The sequence below is a fragment of the Mustela erminea genome, chromosome 3, assembly GCF_009829155.1.
Source record: "Mustela erminea isolate mMusErm1 chromosome 3, mMusErm1.Pri, whole genome shotgun sequence".
NCBI lineage: Eukaryota > Metazoa > Chordata > Mammalia > Carnivora > Mustelidae > Mustela > Mustela erminea.
Genome location: NC_045616.1, coordinates 34081079 through 34103797, shown reverse-complemented (window position 1 = coordinate 34103797; position 22719 = coordinate 34081079). Strand labels below are relative to the sequence as shown.

The 22719-nt window shown below is 38.2% G+C and overlaps 1 protein-coding gene across 5 annotated transcripts in view; it reads left to right on the top strand.

Annotated features, from left to right (window-relative positions):
* The window catches only part of FER (FER tyrosine kinase), a 468361-nt gene extending 461071 nt beyond the window's left edge, over positions 1–7290 (top strand). For all 5 annotated transcript variants that reach the window (XM_032335588.1, XM_032335590.1, XM_032335589.1 and 2 more), the window contains 2 exons: positions 5019–5141; positions 6257–7290. In XM_032335588.1, coding sequence (XP_032191479.1) covers positions 5019–5141; positions 6257–6402 — 269 coding nt within the window. In that variant the 3' untranslated portion in view covers positions 6403–7290. The remainder of the gene's footprint in view (positions 1–5018; positions 5142–6256) is intronic.
* The last annotated feature ends 15429 nt before the right edge of the window (positions 7291–22719 follow it).

The window sequence follows — 22719 nt, the reverse complement described above, 5'->3', positions numbered from 1 at the left end:
AGTCCAGAACCAGATGGATTCATGGGTGAATTTACTAAACATTTAAAGAAGACTTAATACTTATCCTCCACAAACTACATGAAATAGAAGAGAAGAGAAAGCTTCCAAATACATCCTCTAAAGCCAGCCTTACCTTCATACCAAAACATACCAAGGCAGTACAAAAAAAGAGAACTACAGGCCAATATCCCTGATGAACTACAGGCCAATATCCCTGATGAGGGGTTTTGAGGCAAAAACCCTCAACAAAATATTAGCAAACCACATTCAGCATTACATTAAAAGGATCATCCACCACCATCAAGCAAGATTTATTAAGTGCAAGGATGGTTCAGTATACACAAATCAATCAAAGTGATACACCACAATAACAAAACAAAGGGTAAGAATCATATGATCATTTCAGTTAGATGCACAGAATGCATCTGACCAAATTCAACATCCATTTGTGATAAAAATTCTAAGTAAGGTGGGTTTAGAGGGAACATACCTCAGCATAGTAAATGCCCTATATGAAAAACCACAGCTCACATCATATTCAATGGTGAAAAACTGAGATCTTTTCCTCTAAGATAAAGAATAAGACAAGGATGTCCATTTTCACCACTTTTATCCAAGATAGTACTAGAAGTCATAGCCATAGCAATGAGACAAAGTAAAAGACAAAAGGGTGTCCAAGTTGGTAAGGAAGAAGTAAAACTATCACTATTTACAGATGACAGGTTACTATAAAAAGAAAACCCAACAACCTGTACCAAAAACCATTAGAATAAATAAATTTAGTAAAGTTGCAGGATATAAATTAACATTTAGAAATCTGTTGCATTTCTATACACTAACAACTAGCAGAAAGAGAAATTAAGAAAACAATTCCAATTATAGCTGCACTAAAAGAATAAAAATCCTAGAAATAAACTTAACCAAGAAGATGAAAGACCTATATTCTGGAAACTGTAAAATGTTGATGGAAGAAATTGAAGAGGACAAAAGCAAATGGAAAGACATACCATGCTCATGGATTAGAAGTAGCAATATTGTTAAAATGTCTATACTACCAAAAGCAACCTACAGATTCAATGAAATCCCTATCAAAATACCAATAGTATTTCTCAAAGAACTAGAACAAATAATCTTAAATTTGTATGGAACCAATATTGAGAAAGAAGCACAAATCTAGAGGTATCACAATCCCAAGCTACCAGATGTACTACAAAGCTGTAGTAATTATAACAGTATGATATTGGCATTAAAATAGACACATAGATCAATGGAACAGAAGAGAATCCAGAAATAAACTCGTGCATATGTGGTTACTTAATCTATGACAAAAGAAACAAGAATATACATTGAGGAAAAAACCTTTTAATAAATGGTGCTGGGATGGACCTCCTGGCTGGCTCAGTCATAAAACTGTGTGACTCTTGATCTAGGGGTCATGAGTTTGATACCCACTTTGTATATAGAAATTACTTAAATAAATATCTTTTTAAATAATAATAAATGGTGCTGGGAAAACTAGACAGCTGCATCCAAAAGAATGAAACTGGACTACTTTCTTACACCATACACAAAAATAAACTCAAAATGAAGACCTAAATGTGAGACCTGAAACCATAAAACTCTTACAAGAAAACATAGGCAGTAGTATTTTTGATATAGCCTTAGCAGTATTTCTCTAGGTATATCTCCTCAGGCAAAGGAAACAAAAGCAAAAATGAACTATTAGGACTACACCAAAATAAAAAGCTTCTGCACAGCAAAGGAAACCATGAACAAAATAAAAAGGTAGCCTACTGAATGGGAGAAGATATTTGCAAATAAGATATCTGATGAGGGGTTAATATCAAAGTATATAAAGAAATTACACAACTCAACACCAAACACACAAATAGTAATATTAAATAATGGGCAGAGGACCTGAACAGACATTTTTTTTTTTCCAAAGAAAACATACAGGTGGCCAACAGACATGAAAAGTTGCTTAATATCACTAGTCATCAAGGAAATGCAAATCAAAACCACAATGAAATATCACCTTATACCTCTAATAATGGCTTGAATCAAAAATAAATAACAAGTATTGGCAAGAATGTGGAAAAAAAGGAGCACTTCACACTGTTGGTAGGAATGTAAATTAGTATAGCCATTGTAGTAAACAATAAAAATATGATCCTATAATCTCACTACTCTTTTATCAAAAGAAAATGAAGACGTTTATTCAGAAAGATATATGCACTCCTGTTTATGGCACCCTTATTTAAAATAGCCAACATATAGAAGCAACCTACATGTCCATCGAGAGATGGATGAATGGAGAAGATATGGTGTGTGCATATACAATAGACCATTACTCAACTATAAAAAAGGATGAAATTTTGCCACTTATGACAACACAGATGGGTCTAGAATGAAATAAGTCAAAGACAAATTTCACTTACATACTTAATCTAAAAAACAAAACAAAAGCAGGAAAATATCCATAAACACAGAACAAATTGATGGTTAACAGAGGGGAGATGTTTGGGGGGAATAGGCAAAATGGATGAAAGGTAGAGGGAGGTACAGGCTTCCAGTTACAGAATAAGTCAAAGAGATGAAAGGTACAGCATAGGGAATATAGTCAATGGTACTGTAATACCAGTGTATAAAACAAACTAAAATAAGATCACCTTGCACCTGTTACAATGACTATAATCAAGAAGACAACAAATAACATGTTTGTTAGGATGTGAAAAAAGAGAATCTTTGTGCGCTGCTGGTGGAAGTATTTATAGTGCAGCCACTATGGAAAACTGTATGATGATTCCCCCCCAAAATAAAAATAGAACTACCATATGATATAGTATTTCCACTTCTGGGTATTTATTTGAAGAAAAGGAAAACACTAACTTGAAGAGATATGTGCACCCCCCATGTTCATTGCAGCATTATTTATGGTAGCTAGGACATGGAAACAAGTGCCCACTGACAGATAAAGGATAAAGTAGGTGTGGTATTACATATACAGTGGAATATTATTCAGCCATAAAAAATAGTATCTTGCCATTTGTGACAATATGGATGAACATCAGGCTCATTATGCTACAGGAAATAAGTCAGAGAAAGATAAATACAATATGATTACACTTTCATGTAAAATCTTCAAATGAAAGAAAGAAACAAACAAACAAACAAACCAAGGCCATGGATACAGGGAGCAGATTGGTGGTTGCCAGAGGTAGGAGATGTTAATATGGGTGAAGTGGGGCAAAAGGCACAAATTTCCTGTTGTGAAATTAATAAATCATGGGAATATAAAACACAGCATTGTGACTATAATTAATACTACTGTATTGCACATGTTGAAGTGGCTAAGACAGTGAGTCTTTAAAGTTTTCCTCACAAGAAAAAAATTTTTGTAACTAAGTATGGTGATGGATGTCAGTTAATCCTACTGTATTGATCATTTTGCAATACATACAAATACTGAATCATTATGCTGTACACCTGAAACTGATATAATATGTATCAATTATATCTCATTAAAATAAGCAGAGAAATTAAATTTTTTTTAAATTAAATTATCCAGCAAAACCAGGTTTAAGGTTAAGGTTATAGAATTCATTTATTAACTTTCACTTTTGGGAGTGTGATCTTGGTTTATATGCAACATGCCTTTTTCTTGATCTCTACCCTGATATATCATCTTACAAAAATAAAGTATTTGGCTCTGTACACCTTTCTTCAAGCATTAATCGTAACTTATAGTCATTGAATGACTTCTATGCAAAGTATTAAATTATTGGATGGCAAACATGAAAAGGGTTGATATGCAGACAAGAAAACTAATCTCGCCACCAAACAGCATAGTGAATTTCCGTAATTACTATCTAGTAAGAAGCAAGCTAATTCACACAGCTGGAGGGAATAATCAGCAACTACACTCTAGACTCTGATGTCACAGAAGTTATCAAAGCGCAGGCACACTATCATTCTCATTTTACTTTGTTCAAGGGAGAGAAAAAGCCATCTTACTTTAAAGTAACAAGATGTTTTTACCCGAGGGGTGTTTATAATCCTACAGTGGCAGAGTTGAGGTGGGTAGCTTACAACGGGGATAAAAATGAAATCATTTAAGAACCGTTTTACACCACTACAAATGGGGTTTAGTTATGATAGTGTATGCTCTATATATAAAATTAAAATATGTTATGAACGTCTTTAAATTTTTTGTGTCTTAGAGGATAGAAAGGATTTTTCCATTTCCCTCCTTGATTTCATATCCACCTCCAGAACGTATCTTGTGTTTTTATGTCTGTGCTTCTCTCAAAGACTACCAAAAAAAAAAATCCAAAGAACTTAGCTCATGGAGATGTAGCTCAGTAAAACAGGTGCACCAAGATAGCTGGACAAAACAAGGCACCATGTAATTTAAAGAAGTTGTTCTTATCAGTCAGCAATGTTAATTCTACCGTATTCAAAATATATGCAGAAAAAAGTATATTTTCTATAAATGAAAGAGTGGAGAAAAATGAGACCTTTAAGGATGTAAGAATATCTGTAAACAGTGACAAGTAAAAAATTGAAGTCAAGAAACTTTCATTATTGCTTTAAGTATGTTTGTAATTTTAACAGAAAGAAAATGATGGAGGCAGAACACAAAATTGCAGAAATCCAACTTATTTAATCTCCTAGGCATTGATGTGTACAAATTTGTATCTTTTTTTTAATAGAAACCATCCATCTCATTTAGATACTACAGGGAAAGTAAACTTGCATGCTGCCTGAATATTTGTCTTTTTGGTGGGGGAAAAGTCATTTGAAAATTGCTTTTGTTAAACCAGCAGCCTGATGAGTATTCATTTAATTGGTAATATCACTAGTCCTGGAAAGTAAAACTAGTGAAGAAATAAGATCACTAGTTATTGCATTCCACTGGTAAATTTAAATATGCTGACATGTAACTGACAAAGGCATGTTTAACCAGAAATGGTCCCCTACTTACACACTTTACCTGTTATGGTTTTGTTTCCCTCCAGGGAGATACAGTTCTGAGAGTGACGTGTGGAGCTTCGGCATCCTCCTCTGGGAGACATTCAGCTTGGGGGTCTGTCCATACCCTGGAATGACAAATCAACAAGCACGGGAGCAAGTGGAAAGAGGTGAGCCAAAAACGGGGGTAGCAGTGTTCACATCCAGCTCCCAGGGACGGTGCTAGTGCCGTGTCTATGGAGGTCCTAGCGGGAGAAGGAGACATACCACTTTTGTGCTTTTGCCTCCCATGGACGGTGTGGCTCTTCTGTGACAAAACCAACCACAGCAAAAGAAACTTTTAAAGACTCCAAGAGTTTAAAAACAGAGCTATAAGCTTTCCTTGCATTCCCCCTGCCTGGCATGACGTCTGCAACGTTGTGCCATGCACTATCTTCAAGCCAAAGAGAGTAGTGTTCCTCCAACTCCTATTTTTTTATTCTATGCCAGATGAACACCACTAATAGTATTCTTAATCGAAATGTAGTTGGACTTCAGAGAGATGTTTTTGAAAATTGTCTAACATTTCTGAAGAAACCATAAGCTGTTCCCAGATCAGAAACAGGAACAGGTCGGTGCTGGGGGCCAGCTGGCATGCTATCGTGTGGTCTAGAGCTCTCACCAGAGAGAATGCTTCTGACCCAGTAATGCCCTCGTGGGAGGCCCCTCTCCAGGAGGCTGGCTGTTGAACCAGGTGCAGGAGGAAGACTCGCAGCCGCACAGGCACGTCCGTGCCGCCCAGCACACCACCAGACAGCTCTGAATTCACAATTCTTCTTCTTGGGCTGTCAGGGAATAGAGCTCCTACTCATTTTTATTTCACTTTTAGCATTTGTAAAATCCTTATCTTCTCTTCATCTTCAAAAACCTGGGTTGTATTGATGATGAAAAAAAAAAAAAAATCTCTGCCCACAGCATCTATAAAGCAAATTCTAAAAGCAAAAGTAAATACTTAGAACAACTGAAATATGCATGTGTATGTGATTTATCTTACCTCAGACTCTGTGACAAATAAACAAATGGAAAATAAGCTATTGAAGCTAGAAGGTAATTCGATGCCTCTGTAATACTGAATTCTACATCACTTGCAGAAAACAGAAGTCAGTTTGTCCTGAAATGGGTTTTGGGGGGTTTCTATTATACCTGCAACATAAGGTACTAAGATTACACACTGCATACTGCCCTGTGTGACTGTTCCTATCTTCTCTCCATTCTAAACTCTGTTCTATTCCTCTTGGGTCTTCAGGATACCGAATGTCAGCCCCTCAGCACTGCCCAGAGGACATTTTCAAAATTATGATGAAGTGCTGGGATTATAAACCTGAAAACCGCCCCAAGTTCAGTGAACTTCAGAAAGAACTCACTGTCATCAAGAGGAAAATCGCACAGTGACGGAACGGTGCAAACAGCTTCTGGGACCTGGTCCTCCAACAGAGTGACACTGTTCTCATTAACAATGAGTTTATACTGCATTACCTACAACAGTCTTCTAAGGTGATTCTTGTTATTAACTGTTTTTTTAAGTATGTGCCACTGACAGAAAAAAAAGGCAAAGGCCAATGTATTCCAGAAACAGACACTCTTACCAAGGGCTTTATTAGCTCACCACAGCAATCCTGCCATTTTAGGCCATTGTAAATAGAAAAGCACAGCCCCTCAGTGGGAGGGATGATCAGATCTTTTACACACCAGGACCACTGATGTTTCTCAAAGGTTTTCTACTTCAGGCACAGTTCCCAGGCTGCTCTCCTGTGCCTCAGACTGACTCCATGGGTGCTAGAGCAGCACTGGTAATGCCATTGTCTGCAAGACACATTCCAACCAAAAGTGACTTTTTGCTCTGCCAAGGCAAGATTCTGTTTGTCAACATCATTTTCTATTGGGAGCTAGTTGGACCACTTAGGGTCTTTCTCTTCTTTCTTGCCAGAAAGAAGTACAGTGTGAGAAGCATCACACTCCTCTATTATTAGGAAGCTAGTTGTTTCCCTGGCCTCCTTGGTCTGGGCGTCAGACAGTGACGCATGGAATGTCCTCAAGAGCACGCTCTTAGGGTTGCAACAGCCGCTCTTGAAAAGATGTTTTTGAGAGGTGTGTGTGGGAGAGGAGTCTTGAGAAAGGAACAGCTAGAGAAAGAGAAGGAGAATATAAAATCTGCCTTCTTTTCAGAGTTTTTACATACTCACACACCTTTTATTTTATGGTCTGAAATCACAGGAAAAGTTCTAAGAAATGTTTTCAGAAGTTCATACTTAAAGCCTAATGGCAGAAAAAAAAAAAAAATTTGGTGAGACTATAAAGCACACGTCCACAGAAATAACAGCCTACTTTTGGTTAAGTTACTTTCACCTCAGAGGAGGCATCCTGGTATTTAATTCCCTTTATTTGTGTCAGTTTCCAGAGCCAAAGGAATTTCATGATTCTAGTTTGTAAACACACGGATGTACGTACACACATGCACATGTGCCTGCATACACACACACACACACACACACACACCATTAAGCAGTAGTAAATGGTAAAGAAGTCAAGTGAACGTTATTGAAGAAGATAGAGGGGCATCCCTCCTGTTTCCACTTTCCCCCTTCATTTACCCTTACACTGCTGCCAGGAATGTATCCTTGTCTTAGGATAACCTTATCTTCTCCGACCCGTATGCGAGCACCATTCTGGAGACACGTCATGTGAATAAGATGGAACACAGAGTTAAGAGGAGGAGTCTGTTGAGCTGCGTGTCAGTTGCATCCAGGGAACTTACCCCGTGTTCTGTATATAGTTGCCTCTCAGGATAAATATGTGTGTAGGAGATGGTCACACTCAGGGGTAAATGTGGCTTGGGAGCTTTTACTAAGTGCTCGGGCCTGTGTTCAGATAAATAGCACCTTAGTGATCGTTTGGTTATATCTATTGGAAGAGCTTATGGGATAGAAAATTCCTCCTTTCCTCTCCAGCTGTTGTTCGCTGCTTAGGAATACCATCGCACAGAACTCACACCCAGTACTTTGAAGAGTATAAAGGATAATACTGAAGAGAACAAAATAGCTTGAGTCTGTCATTTCAACTTCCTTGCAAATTTTGTACACATTTGATAATTACTACATCCAGATCAAAATGAAAGCCAAGTAAACTTGCCCTCAAAATATATTACAATATACAAAGCAACTTTTTAAAAAAATCAGCAATGTATTCCTTTCTGTCAAATACGGTAAAAAATTGAAACTTCTTTTGATGGCCTATATTGCGGTAAATCAAAGCCCGGATGCATTAAGTGCTTGCTGTGGTCTTCAGGCACTTGCCAGTCTTCAAAAGAAGAGTCAGGTGGGACATTTTTACCCTTTGTCCGTATTTCCAAATGAATCTCTTCATGATATTCTTTGTTTAAAGAAAACAGACCCTCATCACTTACTAGCCTCAACGCTAAGCTCTCAGCAAGGAGAGGGAATGATGGTTTTGGCTTTAATTTTGTGAACAAGACCTGAAGCTTAATCTTTGCATTCTGGTGTAAAGAATGAACATGGCATTGATATTTCACTCATCCAGGCTGTTAGAATTTGCAATTCACATCATAACTCTGTGCTTAAATTAAAGAAGCCTTTCAAAACATCGTGACATCTGCAGCATTTAAATTCTATTTTATTCTTTGTCCCAAAGCAGGCAGTGGTATAGTTCAGGATTAATCACTCATCGGGAGTCTTTCAGGATAAGTTGTATGGAATATTAAATTTAATATAGGCGCATGCATTAAGAAAAACTTATGCAAACCATTTTTTTACTGTTAATTTTGTTGTGCTTAGAGCATAATTTATTCATCCCTTCTGTCACTGATAATTATTGGAATTATGTACTTTAAGAGGCTAATCCATACCCAGAAAGCACACATACAAATACCGTTCTGAATCTGCAAGTTGATGTAGGGAAAGAAGGCTTCAGAAATGCACAAAGCCTCATAACTTGTTTAGTAAGAAAACAGAAACCAAAATTGCCACTAGACTGAATGTAATTAAGCCGGGTCACAAATCTGTGTTGTTAATGGATTTTCCAAGAGTTCCATCTATCACTCCTATGCAGTTCCTGTCATAATTCCTTAAATTTATGAGTACAGAGTAGGGGTAGGGGGGAAATAAGCCCAGGCAGCCTGACTTACCTGCATTTTTTTATCGTGAATCACCAGCAAACCTTTATGACAAATATTTAGGTAGTTCATCATTTTTCAAGAAATCTTTTAATGTTAAATTAACATTTATTGCCAATATTTGAAACCTAAAATTAATTTCATATTCCATGCAATCTAAGGCTACTTCTCAAAGCCAATATATTCTTTCTCTTCTAGAAAAATAATAATAAAGGATTAATAAGTTTTATTTAAACTTTTAAAACCAGAGGCCTTATTTCAGCCCATCTCACCACTGAGTCCCCAGTGAAAGGTCTCATGTAATCATTTCCGTCTCATCTCCCAAATTTAATATAGGCAATAAAGTTCTTCATCCATAATTCACCATTTTATCACAAATACAATATTACTGAAACATCTTACTAGCAGATCAGTATAGACCATGAGCCTAATTGTATTAGCCATTGTTCAGTACACATTCCACAACTGTTTTTCATTTGAAGGTTATTTTTAAAAGAAAAGCTAATGTTTACTCATTGAAATAGGTTTAATTTCCTTTAAGCCATAGTATGGTTTTCTTGTCTATGTTGTATTTTGGTTTTGCCATATAGTTTTTTATAGTTTGGCTAATACCACTAAAATAACTCTACAAGATTGTGTCAAGAAGAAAGTGTTTTAGTTATCACATATGGCCCCACACTGAGAACCTCGTTAGTGGGATAAACCTAACACTTACAATGCAAAAATCAGCGACAGCACATTGCTGTCGTTCAGTTGTCTCAGGCATTTATTCCACTTTCAGGGGCTTGCTTGTGATTAGGAGATGTTCTCAGACTGTACCTGACAACCAAAGGGAGTAAACCCTGTGGACACTGTTTTGTGGCCAGGCGTTATCCGAAGTGAGACTGATAGACTCTGCAAGGAGGCTCTTTGTCTCAGCACTCTTGTGCTTTTTACACATACTCCCTTGATCACACCACTGACACTTTAGAAGTTTCTTAGCAACAGAACTGATTGTCCATAAGCACTCTTCTGAGTCATGTAAAGACCGACTTTTGTATTTAGGTCAGAGCCTTCACACAAAACAGAGAATAACGCAAAATAGGGCAACCATGGGGCGGGCACTGAAAAAGACACATCTTCTTTATGTATTAATATGTTAATTAAATGGAAACAAAGATTTTATATGAAAATGAGTTTATATTACATTCCCATTATACCATTAAGTTAGCATGAAGTTTACCATTAAAATAAAGTTACCCCTTTTATTACTAACTCTGATTTGCTTATGCATACCAGAAATTTTTTATTAAATATTTTAATTTTATTTATTTTTCTCTGTTTTGGTTAGTTTCACATCAAGTCTGAATACAGTATTACTTGGGAGAATCCAGAATTGCATATTCATTTCTACAAAAGAAAATACTCATGTACAAGATTACCTACTTGAAGGAGATAGTGCTAGTCTTAGAGTCCCATAAAATTCTCCTTTAAAGAATAATGCTATAATGCAGAAGGTGTATAAACTACATATCTCGGTCATAATTCAATTTAAGGAAATATTTATTACCCCTTGAAAACCAGCCTACCGCCTCATACTGATTCAAAGATTAAGTTCTGAATTGTTGAGTATAGACATCAAGTCTCACTTAGCTCACTAATAAGGACGGAGAGTCTTAGGTGGTGGAAGGATCCCGCTGAACTAAATTCCAGTCACTTTAAACTGCACGGAAGTAATGAGCATAGACTTTAGTTTGTCTGTTAATAAGGAGCTGAGGTGGGCATCTGCAAAGGCAAGAGAGCAAAGAACCCGTTCTTCTAAGACACAATGGTGCAGCCGCTGCAGAGAGTGTGGAATGATTCAAGTGGAACAGACACTTGGATAATGTCCCTAGAAAGCCGGAGGAGACCAGTGCCTCCAGGCCAGATCCTTCCCTACAGATAATTAAAAAGATACAGAGCCAAAGAAGCAAAAGAGGTCACCCGCCAGTATGTGGGCCTTAGTGGGAGCAAACCAAATCCCTCTCCCTTGCATTGGGAGCAGTTTTCTATCCCTGGCTCTGGGCACCCCATGCTGCTGGACCACACCTACCCCCATTGTCTTGCTGACTAGGATCTGGATCTATCAACTAAGGTCCCTCATTATTCATCCTTTGTTACAAAGTTCTAGTTGCGATAGGGCGCAGTCGCCTCAATGAGAGCACTCGGATCAGCCCTGTTTCCCCTCCTGACTAACGTCCGCTAACTGGCTCCTGGGGTCACGCGCAGAGGGACCTTCCTGGGGTGAGCGCTACTCTGGGGAAACGGAATTCAGCAGGGAAGGAGGAAAATGAACAATGAACCAACTGAACAGTGTTTCTTGTCTTTGTCCAGTCATGTTTGAGGGGAAAGAATTGTAGAAACATCCCAAAGCCAGTGGTGGTGCAGCACAGCTGAGCTGAGATGCAGAAGGCAGACCCAGAGGCTCGGAAAAACCAAGACTGAAGGGGTGGGGGGCCAGGGCAGTGACAGAGTCCCCATGCAAAGCTGCCCCAGGGCTAACCTTCAAAGAAATGCAGCAGCAGTGAGAGAATGCCTGTCCTCATAAGGGGGTTTTGAGGAGCTTCCTGCTGTATGTTATTAAACATTACATTCCTCTCAAGCCTCTACAACATTTCTTAAAGGACACTGAATTGGATATTGATTTGATTTTCTTTTATGCCCCTGATAATCTCAGGAGGTAGCCACTGCGCAATGAAAAATCACCCTGGCTAGGTTTTTCCATAAGGCCCGGCCTGCTCCCCACACAGCCCACGAATGTGTAGGGTAGGCGCCCTTGGAGGACGTTTGCAGGGAAAGCTCCTGCTTTTTATTTTATTAAAGGAATCTTGTAGTAGGTATATTTGCCTGCAGCATGAAGACAGATTTAGCCTCCCTCCTTGCCAGCAAACTTGTAAGAACCTTGAAACATGAATATTTATTTTATTCTAAGGAGATTCAAATTCTGAATTTTTAAACTCTCTTCCCACACAGTCCCAGTGAGACCAGCAGATTCAAATATTCTACAAAGAAGTGTTCTAAGTGATAGTAAGGACCCTGGTAGCAGAATTTCATCATGTGTTTTCTCTCGTCTTTATTCACTCAGGAAGCTTTTCCTGAACATCTGCCACGTCAGGTACAGGGAACTGTGCTGGGTGCTACTTTTTTTGTTTTTGTTTCTTGTTTTTGTTTTTTTTTTAACTTCTGGTTGGTATTTCCTTTTCTCATATGCAGCTACTAACAGGAAGGCCTTTATCATCAGCCTTAATTGGATAACATCGCAATGGCCTTAGACCGGAGAGTTTCTCCTCAGGTGCTCAGGATGCCCTGCCTTGTAGGGAACTCCCAGGCATCCATTTACTGAAGCCAACTGCATGGCCACTCTGGGAGCAGCCCCATGGTACATGCAGCTTAGAATATAGCATCCTTGTCGTCCTTGTGCTGGAGACAGGACAAGTGGAGTGACACTATCAATAGAGGCTCTTGGGAGATTTTTCCTAGGACACAAAGACCACTCTGAGCAGGCATGTCCAGGGAAGCAGCCTATTGACTTGGCCAAGTAAGCTCATTAGGTGACCTACCTACCTACAGAGAAATGTCAGAACACTAGCAATGTCTACTCTATCTTAAACCCCTGGACATATTCAATTTTACCATTCCTCTCTTCCATGCCAATATTTTGTGTTGTTCCCTGCACATTCCCTATGCATAAACGTCTAAAATTATTTTAACTGTGCAATACTAAAGACTTTCTCCGTAGATTCAGAAAAGAGGGTCACGGACATGAAGACAAGTTCAAAATAAGCCAACCTACCTAGATATACAAACGCAACAGCACCACTGTGTTAAAACCTCAGCTGTACTCTATACTTCCCCCAAAGCAGTACCCTTCCTAAAAAGCCAAATATCACATCTTTCTCCCATTTGCTAAGAACATCTTTAATATCAGAATAAGCACATGGTAGATACTATCCAAAGCAGATTCTAAAGTGACATACTAAGAAACCAGACTTTGGTCATCGGACAACAGAAACACCACCTCACCCTTATGTGCTCAGTTAAAACATCCTTGCAAAAACTACTACCATCTAGGCAATCCATCTGGTCACAGGAGGGAATACCTTATTTTGAAAGTATAGGACAGATATTAGTGGAAAAGGTCAAAGCTCTGAGCAACACAGGGTAAATGTAAGATGGCCATAAAAAAAAAAAAAAAATCCCAATTCCCACACCAAAGCAGCAAAAATTTGAGTAACGAAAATGAAGTATAGGAGTCCAAATTCTTATTAATATTTTCTTCATCTAGCTCTTGTCAAATTATACAACCTGGGGGTCTTTTAAGTTGCCTGAACAATCTTTGTGAAGATTAAACCCACCCACCCACCTCCAAACGGAGGCTCAAATTTCTCAGTTGCCCTGCCTGGATTCAAAACTTTGGTGTCTGAGAGTGAGATCTGGAATCTGTTTTTCCTGAGATCAGGCAAATGACCATCCTTGTAGTCTTGGCCAGCTTGCCAATCCATGCCTTTGTTCTTCTTTAAACACAGAAGGGGAAAAAATTAAAAAGCAAAACACCCTATTCTGTAGGAATTTTCCTTTGACAGATAACTTGACTAGGTAGAAATAAACTTGCCTGCCTGCTCTTAAGAAATGCCAGACTGCTGGAAGGGAATGCACAGGGCAGGGTGCCCAGAACTGTTCTTAATAGGACTGAATGTTTTCTCCTAACCCAAAGTACAGCACACTTCTTCTAGTTTGACTGTGGGGTGCTTTGAAGGCCCATCTCCTGGCAGTCTGAATTGTTTTTGCTTCAAGCAAAAGACCATGTCCCATAGAAGTGAATTTATTCACTATAATTCTTCCTCAGGTGCTAGGCCTTTCTTGCAATGTACAGAAAATATGCATGTTTTAATAAGATTTATTATTTTGGCTTTAGAGTCAGAGAGATTCGTTCCACAAAGTTCACCTGGTTCCCCACAGCAAGTGTATTTCATAACCCTACAATTCTAAGTCCAACCCCAGGTATAGACTCTGAGCATCAAATCATAATCATAGATAAAGGGGAGCTGGTAGGGAAGGGTCTTGGTTGGGAAGGGTCTTAGTTATTCCCAATTTGTGACCAAAGTGGCCAAAGATAGGAAACTCTCTTTCACTTGATGAACACTTCACTGCACCATATGAAATGTCAGTTCCCCAGGACCATTCTGTGACCCAGTCTGACTCTCAGAGTGTGCCAGGAGTGCACACTTCATGACCGGTTTGAGCATTTTCCTTCAGAGAGTACGGAGCTTTCTCACTGCAACAGCTTTGTTAGTCAGACATCTTCAGATTTCATATTTATGTTTAAATACATTAGAAGCAACACAAGTATAATGGGGGTGTGGGGGATTGTGAATTCTGCCAACTTTTATGTTATGGCCTTCTCTGCTGTTCTTGGTGCGTTCTGGGGAGTACCCTGGAAGGATGGAATTCTCTGAAGTCATACCCAAACAAATCACATAGGGTTAGGAAAAGCCAGATAAATGCAGGAGAATAAAACCAAACTGTCCAGGTCCCAAGAACAGCCCTGACTTCTTCAGGAACCCAAGCAAACTAAAAGCAAAGATGAACTATACAAATAGTGCCCAGGCCATTTGACTGTGGGTAGCCCACTGGATTAAGACACTGCCATTTTCCTGGCACGGGTCCACAGTGAGTGGTTGCAGAAATTCAATTTTCTGGGTTGCTTCCTCTTCCCTTTGATAGAAGATGCTTTTGAGAAGATGGGGTACAAGTGGTGCCTGCTCCCAGCCTGCCAAGGTGTAGACGTTCCATCAATAAGCATCACTTTGAGCAAAACACTCCTGTGGTTTACCAAGTTTCCCTCTAGTGCCAACACTATCAGGTTAAAGCACCTTTAATCTTTTTTTTGTTGCTGTTTTAAAATAATTTATTTGTGAAATGGATAAAAGAAACACTGGAAATAGGGTGCTTCTTATTAAAAAAAAAAAAAATTCAAGTGTAGAGCATACCCACAAGGCCTTTGGTGAGTTTCTCTGGCTTTGTAAACAAGTCTGACAATGAATGACAGCTAACTATAGAAAATGGTTAGTTGTCTGTCTCTGACCATTTTTTAACTCTGGTCTGTATTTAACACTTATTTATTTGTTAGCTTTTACATCCAGAAGAAAATCTACTTTCAACTCTAACATTGTACGATGTTTTTCAATTGTTTTCTGATTTTTTTAAACATGATTTCACCATTTTTGTAAACTTAGATCATTTTCGAATAGCCTTTTTCTTTTCCCATAGACCAATTACCATGCATAGGTCTGCAGAACCTTTCTTTTTACTGTATTCTTATAATAAATGTAAAGTATTTGTAGCAAACTGTGCCATGTCTTGTTTAATGTTTCCATCATGTTTATATTTCACTTCCTTTCCCATATAAATACGTTCTAAGTAGAAGAAAAGGAAGGAGAGATTTCCATGGTAACTGGCCTCCTAGGGATGTAACTGTGCATAAAAAATTATTAGCTTTCAGTTTCTCTGTAATTAAGCTTATGAGTTCTGATGATAATGGGTGTGTGTTGCTCAGAGTCCAATCACTGCTCCCTCTGTTTGGAAATCAAAACCGAAATGTAATTTAAGTCCCATTTCTCTGTGTGGACTGGCTTTTCGCCAGGTTTTTTGTGTTGTTGTTGTTTCATAACAGGATTTGTTTAGACATAACAAAAGGTTTTCGGGGGGAAAGGTGGCTGAGAGGGATGTTTAGAAAGAGAAGCTGGCAGTGGCGGAAACACAGTAGTTGCAGGCGTGTGCCGTTGGCTGGCTGGTGCACAGGGCTGCGCTGGTCACCGAGCCAAGACACTGGACTGCTGTTTACCCTTTGGTCAGCAAATCAATCATCTTTCTAAAGCAGCATGCTGTTATTGATACAGGTTTGCCTGCATTAAACCAAGTCTTCTCCTCCTCCCTGATCTTGGATTAAAAGAGTCAACCACCCCCTCTCCAAATCACAGGGGTTTACGGTTTGTGGGACAGCGCCAGGCTTCTGAGGACAGGCGAATCCAATCTATCCAGATCTTTTCCGCCTCCCTGCGTCTCTGCGTCGCTGCACTCTGACCAGAGCTTCGCGTCTGTGGGCCCTTGGTGAATTCCTGTTCAAGGCAGTTCTTAATTGTCGGTCTGGGGCTGCTTCCTCGTCTCCAGCGAGTTTGATTTCTGACACAGCACCCTTGACAACCTGTGCTTTTCCCGACTTCAATTAATTAAGACCAGCTGCATCCATCACCAGGGAAGGCTGGCCATCTGACTGAAATCCCATTCCCCAGCGGGGAATGAACGGCATCTCTTATATTCCCTGGGGCTCTCCTGTTATTTCAAGTTCCACACTTCACTGTCCATCCTCCACCAGCTTACGATTTCTTCGGGCAGACAGTGATGATGGGGCTTATAAAAAAACATAAATGGAAGAGCTAGTTTCTATTAGAAGTGTCAGTGATTGCTCCTTCAATTAAAAGCTGAGTCCAAATGAGGTGCTCTTTTAAATTCTTTAAATCTGATACAGCTGGACTGACCAGCACACTGAGGCCAAACTCCTGTGAGTATGGCTGAAGAAGGCTATTTGTGCTGCTTCCAGCTGCTGTTGAAAGGCACCAAGCTGGGAGCTAGAAAACCCAGGTTCTGATCCCTGGTTGGACTCTCACTTGTGTGTAAACTTGAACAAGCCATTTCACTCTTCAAGCCACAGCTCCCTCCCCTGTAAAATGAGGTTGGACTAAAGAATTACCTAGTATTCAACTTTTTCTTTTCTTCCCCCAATGCCCACCTTTTTCTTCTTTTCTTCCCATCAGCCACTCCTTCTTCCTAAAAGCATTCTGATTTCCAACAGAGGAATTTCCTCTTCGGGGTTTGGTGTGATCTTGATGGGGTCTGCCCACTACAGAAGCCAAAGGATCCATATTTAGTCAATCAGATCCTTTCTCCCAGGACTGAGTCTTGAAGGATGGAAGGAGCAACTGGAGGGTATTCCTCCCAGGAAAGTATTGTTAACTCCAGCTTCCTGGCCCTGCAGAGTACTCTTGGTTTCTCTGCATTTCTAAGTCTTATTCTCCAGCCTCCCATTGACCTTGGAGCTTTCCAATGTTCTTCTAGCTAATTCCCTTCTGCCCACATTACCCACATTATATCATTATATTATATATCATTATTATATTATTATTGTATCATTATTATCCGCATTATTATATCCCAGGTCTGTTGTATGGCCAAGGATCCTAACTGACACAACCATCTCTAAGGTTAGGTCCCTTCCAACTTTGAGATTCTGTGATCTTCCCAGTCTTCTTAGATTTTGGAATCCCTGAACAACAGCACAATTTAGGATGGGTTCTGTTCCTTTGCTTCTTATGGTGTAGCTGTGAGAATTCAAGACTGATGAGAAAAGGGAAAACTTCCTCACAGTTGAGTCATGGAGTGGGCTACTGATTATCCAGACTAAGGCTTTTAATGTTTCCCCAGCTCTGGACCTAGGTAATTCAAAATTATAAATGTTTCTTTTGCAGACTCCCTATGGTGACAGTAGCACCATAAGATAGCTAAATGATAAGGTCAATGGACTAGAACATTGTGAGAGGCTAATTGATCACAGTAATATAAATGCCAAGAATTAATAGAAAAATAAATGTCACAGGGAGTCAGGGAACTGACAACCTTAGAAGCTACTCTCTTCTGACCTCCACCTCCCAACTTTGAGTAGGGTTTGCCTTTATTCCATATACAGAAAGGTCTTTCCCTTTCCTGCAAAACACACATGAACACAGCCCAAATGTTTCCTTCTAGACCTGGATAAAAGCCAGTGAATAAGTTAAGCCTATTGGGTTTTCATCCCAAGCTAATTTTCCAAGAGCCCCCGAAGACATTCCTCTGCTTGCAAGTCTTTGTCTCCCTGCCAAATGCCAAGGAATTATTATGACATAGTATCATAGCACAGAGGGACTCTAAGGAACACCCTTATGATGCCTTGCCTTATGAAAGGGAATGAGTAGAAAGTGGGAAAATTTGTTCACTGGTGTCCCATCAGGCTCACAGTCTTACGCACTAAGAGCAGGGAAGCCCCTGTCAAAGCCAGGCCCGAAACCCAGACACTGCACACTTCATCAGTCTTCGTGCAATACCAGTCAGAGGTGGGAACACCTCATCTGTTATGGTTGAACTATTACTTTTCATCTCCATCAGATAAGGAGAGCAGCAGCCATCTGCCACACCAGGTTAAGTCCTTTTTTTTTTTTTTTTTTGGATCAAGCTAAATCCAGCCTCCTTCTACATAGTTCTGATGCATACAGAAACTTACAAATGGGAGACAGCAGACTTACAATATCATTCCTCCTCCTTTTATTTCCTCCCATTTATTGTTTCCTCCCATTCTTTCTCCTCCTCTTCCTCCTTCATCTCCATGTTTGAAATGAGTCCTATATCCTATTGCCTCATTTTTTTTTTACCCCAAAACAGATGACCCATGAATATAATCGTTGGTGTATTGTAAATGTGGATTTCTCAATACTATTTTGGGAAGGTCAGAAGTCATCTACAAGATTGAACATAAGGTAAAATAAATAAACAAACAAACAATTGAATTATAAATAATAAAACCAAATATCTGATATTAATTAGAACAATTAGACAATAAATTTCACTGAATATCCTGACAACCAAAACAAACAAACAAAAATAAAAGGGAGTACTTTGCATTAGAAAATGAAAAGGGTTGAAAATTCATGAGTGAAGCATTCAAGTTAAATGTTTTTAAAAATGTTTTTAAAAATTCAAGAACTTTGTTTTCTAAGATTGAACATAAATGTCATGGCAGCTGTTCTCAACTAGAAGCAATTCTGTCTTCCAGGGGATATTTAATAATGTTTGCAGACATTTGTGGTTGTTACAACTGATAGGTGCTATGGGCCTCCAGCAGGTAGAGACCAGGTGGCTGCTATCCATCCTACAGTGCACGGGACATGCCCCAAATGTGAGAACCACCTTCCCCAAAATGTCAATAGTGCCATGTTGATAAACCTTGAGTTATATGGCTTATCTGAATTTCTATCCAGGAGCAGTGGAAGACTTCAACTGGACAAATTTTCAAAAAACAAACAACAAAAACAAAAAACAATGGAATACCAAAAAAAAAAAAAAAAAGGCCTTTTAATTTATTTTATTTCCCTAGGTTGAGATGCCTGACCTATTGCTTACACAGAAAAACAAAAACAAAAACAAAAAAAACCTAGAGAATCAACAAAGCCAAAATTTCATTCTTTAAAACCATCCTCTGATTTACCACGAAAAAAAGAATAAATATCTAGGGATTAAAAAGTAGATGTAAATAACCATTAAAACAGAAGAGACTATAAAGAAAGTAAGTTAATACTATGAATTTTTTGCTAATAAATTTGAAGACAAAATTGACAAATACCCAGAAAAAAATATAACCTGCCAAAAAATCTAGTTCAAGAAGAAATATTCAGAATAGTTCAATAACAGTTAAAGAAATTAGTAGTTTAAAATCTTCCCACAACATTTAACCCTGTGAATGATGAGTTATTTCATGCAGAAACTTGTACACAAACATTCATAGAAGCTTATTTTTCAATACTGAAATGAAGCTAGAGGAATTTACTACCAATACCCTTTAACGTGGTTCAAACCACTATAAGGCTAATCAGGGATAAAATTCCTAGGCTTAGGAGAAAGATGTTAGAAGTATATTAGCAAGATACACCATTATCTTTATAAAACAATTTTCTTTAAACCTTCAAGATCCATAGAAGCATTCAAAATAAGTTTTAGCCGTGTGCAGTTAATTTGATAGCCTTGTTTCTAAATAGCCAAATACTGGGATCTACCCAAATGTTCTTCAATTAGTCAACTCTTAAGGAAACTATGGTATATCCATACCATGAAGCACTTCTCATCATTAAAAAGTGAACTATTGATAAACACAACTTGAATGAACCTCAAGAAAATCATACCAAGTAAAAAGCCAATCTCAAAAGGGCACATACTACATGATTTCATTTGTGCAACATTCAGTAAGTAACATAATAGAGATGGAGAACAGATTGGTGATGCCAGAGGTAGGGGAAGAGAAAGGACCGGTGTGGCTATTAAGGAGTTGCAGAAGGGATTCTTGTGGGGATGGTATTGTTCACTATCGTAATTTGCAGTGGCAGTTACACAACCCTCACTCATGAAAAAACTGCAGAAAACTACACAAACACAAACACAGGAATGAGTGCTTAGATAACTTGGTGGAATCTGAATAAACCCTATATAGCTTGTACCAACGTCAGTATCTTGTGGGAAGCTAGGGGAAACATGCACAGGATTTCCCTACACATTTCTGTGAAACCTCTTCTAAATCTATCATTATTCCAAGGTAAAAAGTTTAAAAAATGAATATATAAGAAAACAACTTCACAAAGACAATACCAGGCCTAGAGGTACAAATTTTAGATGTGATCCGACAAGCTTTCAAGAAACGGATAATTTCCTCTTACAAATTCTTCCAGACAGAAGGGGAAAAAAAACAAAAAAGAAGACTCACCAATCTACTTAATGAACTAATATAAATTTGAAAACAAAGAGCAAGACAAGTACAAGAAAATTACATGCCAGTCTTCCCCATGAATATGAATGAGCCTCCCCCAGAGTAAAGGCAAACTTACCCTAGCAATGAATAAATATGTGAGATACCAAGTTTGAATTAGATTTATTCTAAAAATGAAAGTGGTTTAATTTTATAAGATCTATTAAAGTAAATTATCAGATTAACAGAGAAAATAGGAGAAAAACACATAAAATTCTGCCAGGCTGTCAAAAGCTCTTAGTAAAACTGAGGAGAAAAGTGCAACTTCTTCAAAATAAAGGAATCTAACCCCCCCAAACAAACAAACCCACAGTAAACATTGTTGAAACATTAAAAGTATTTCCTTGAAAATTAGAGACAAAACAAAGCAAACAAGGCAATATCTATCATCATTTCTATTTAGCCTTGGACTGGAGACCCTAGCTAGAACAGAAAGCAAAGAAAAAGAAACATATGGTGTCATAATTGGAAAGAAAATAATTGTTATTATTCATAGATGACATGATTGTTTACATTTCAAACCCCCAAATTCTAACAAATTATTGTAAGAATTTAGCAAAATTTCTAGAGATAAGATCAAATTGGAAAAAAAATCACTTATAATTCTTCATCAGTCTTTCTCTTATCAAAAGAGTAAGAATATTTCTTAAATATTATCTCAATAACAAGAAAACCTATAAAATACCCAGGAGTTAACTAATGAGAAATGTGCTAGCCCTCTATGGACATGAGCCCCCTAATATTTCAAAACATTAAAGAAGACAAATAAATGGAGAGGTGTATCTTTTAATGGCAAGGAATACTCAGTATTGTAAAACTATCCATTCTCTCTAACTTATTTAAAAAAAAAATTCTAATTATTTTTTCATATTCAGTAGAGATACTTTTATAAATTAACAAGATTTTCTAAATTTTTAAGAACAAAGGTCAAGAATAGCCAAGACATTCCTAAAGAAAAATCAAGAGGTAAAAAAAGACAGAGACTTGGCCTTTTGACAAGACTTTGTATAAATCTCTAGTATGGTATTATCACAGAGAAACAAATACAAAAATAAACCAGAATAGAAAGACTGGAAATAAACTCAAATGCAAATAGATGATACATTGCAAAGGTGGTGCTACAGATCAGTGGGGGAAAAACAGACTATTCATTATAAAGCACAGGAATACCAGGTTTTCCATGAAGGGGAAAATCTTATTAAACCCTTAATTTACATTCTATGTACTCAAAAAACAAAATTCAAAACTTCGGTATTATGGGGTACCTGGGTGGCTAAGTCTGATAAGGGTCTGACTTTGGCTCAGCTGGTGATCTCAGGGTCCTGAGGTTGAGCCCCACACTCAGTGTGGGGTCTGCTTGTCCCTCTCCCTTTGCTTGTGCTCAGTCTCTCTCTAAATAAATAAATAAAATGTTTAAAAAACAAACAAAAAATTCAATGTAAAAAAAAAGCCAAACATGTACCAGATGACTTGGCAATTCCTTTTCTAAAGTTTATATCTGAGAGAAATACCTGCACAGGTATGCCAGAAGACATTTAAGTATCAAGTTTGTAATAGCATTACTTGTAACATGAAAAAAAAAAAAACCTGAAATTTTCATCAAAAGGAAACCGCATCTTCTAGCATCAATAAGAATCAATCTCAAAAATACAATTTTGGAGGCTTCTACTTCTGCTTAAGATGTAGAAATCCGCAAGAAAATGTCACTCCCACCCTAAACAATGAGAAAATAAAACAACTATACACAAAATCATTAATTTTTTTAGACCATCAGAGAGCTGATGTCACAAGATAACCAAGTGAAGTAAACCGCAAAGAGTAACAGGTCCTTTGAGCAGACAAGGGACACACAAACAGTTTCACCTTTGGCAGAGCACAGAAAGAAAGGAGAGACATTACAAAAGCCGTTCAACAGACCACTAAGATGATAACAAATCACTAAAGCCAAAGTGTGAAATAC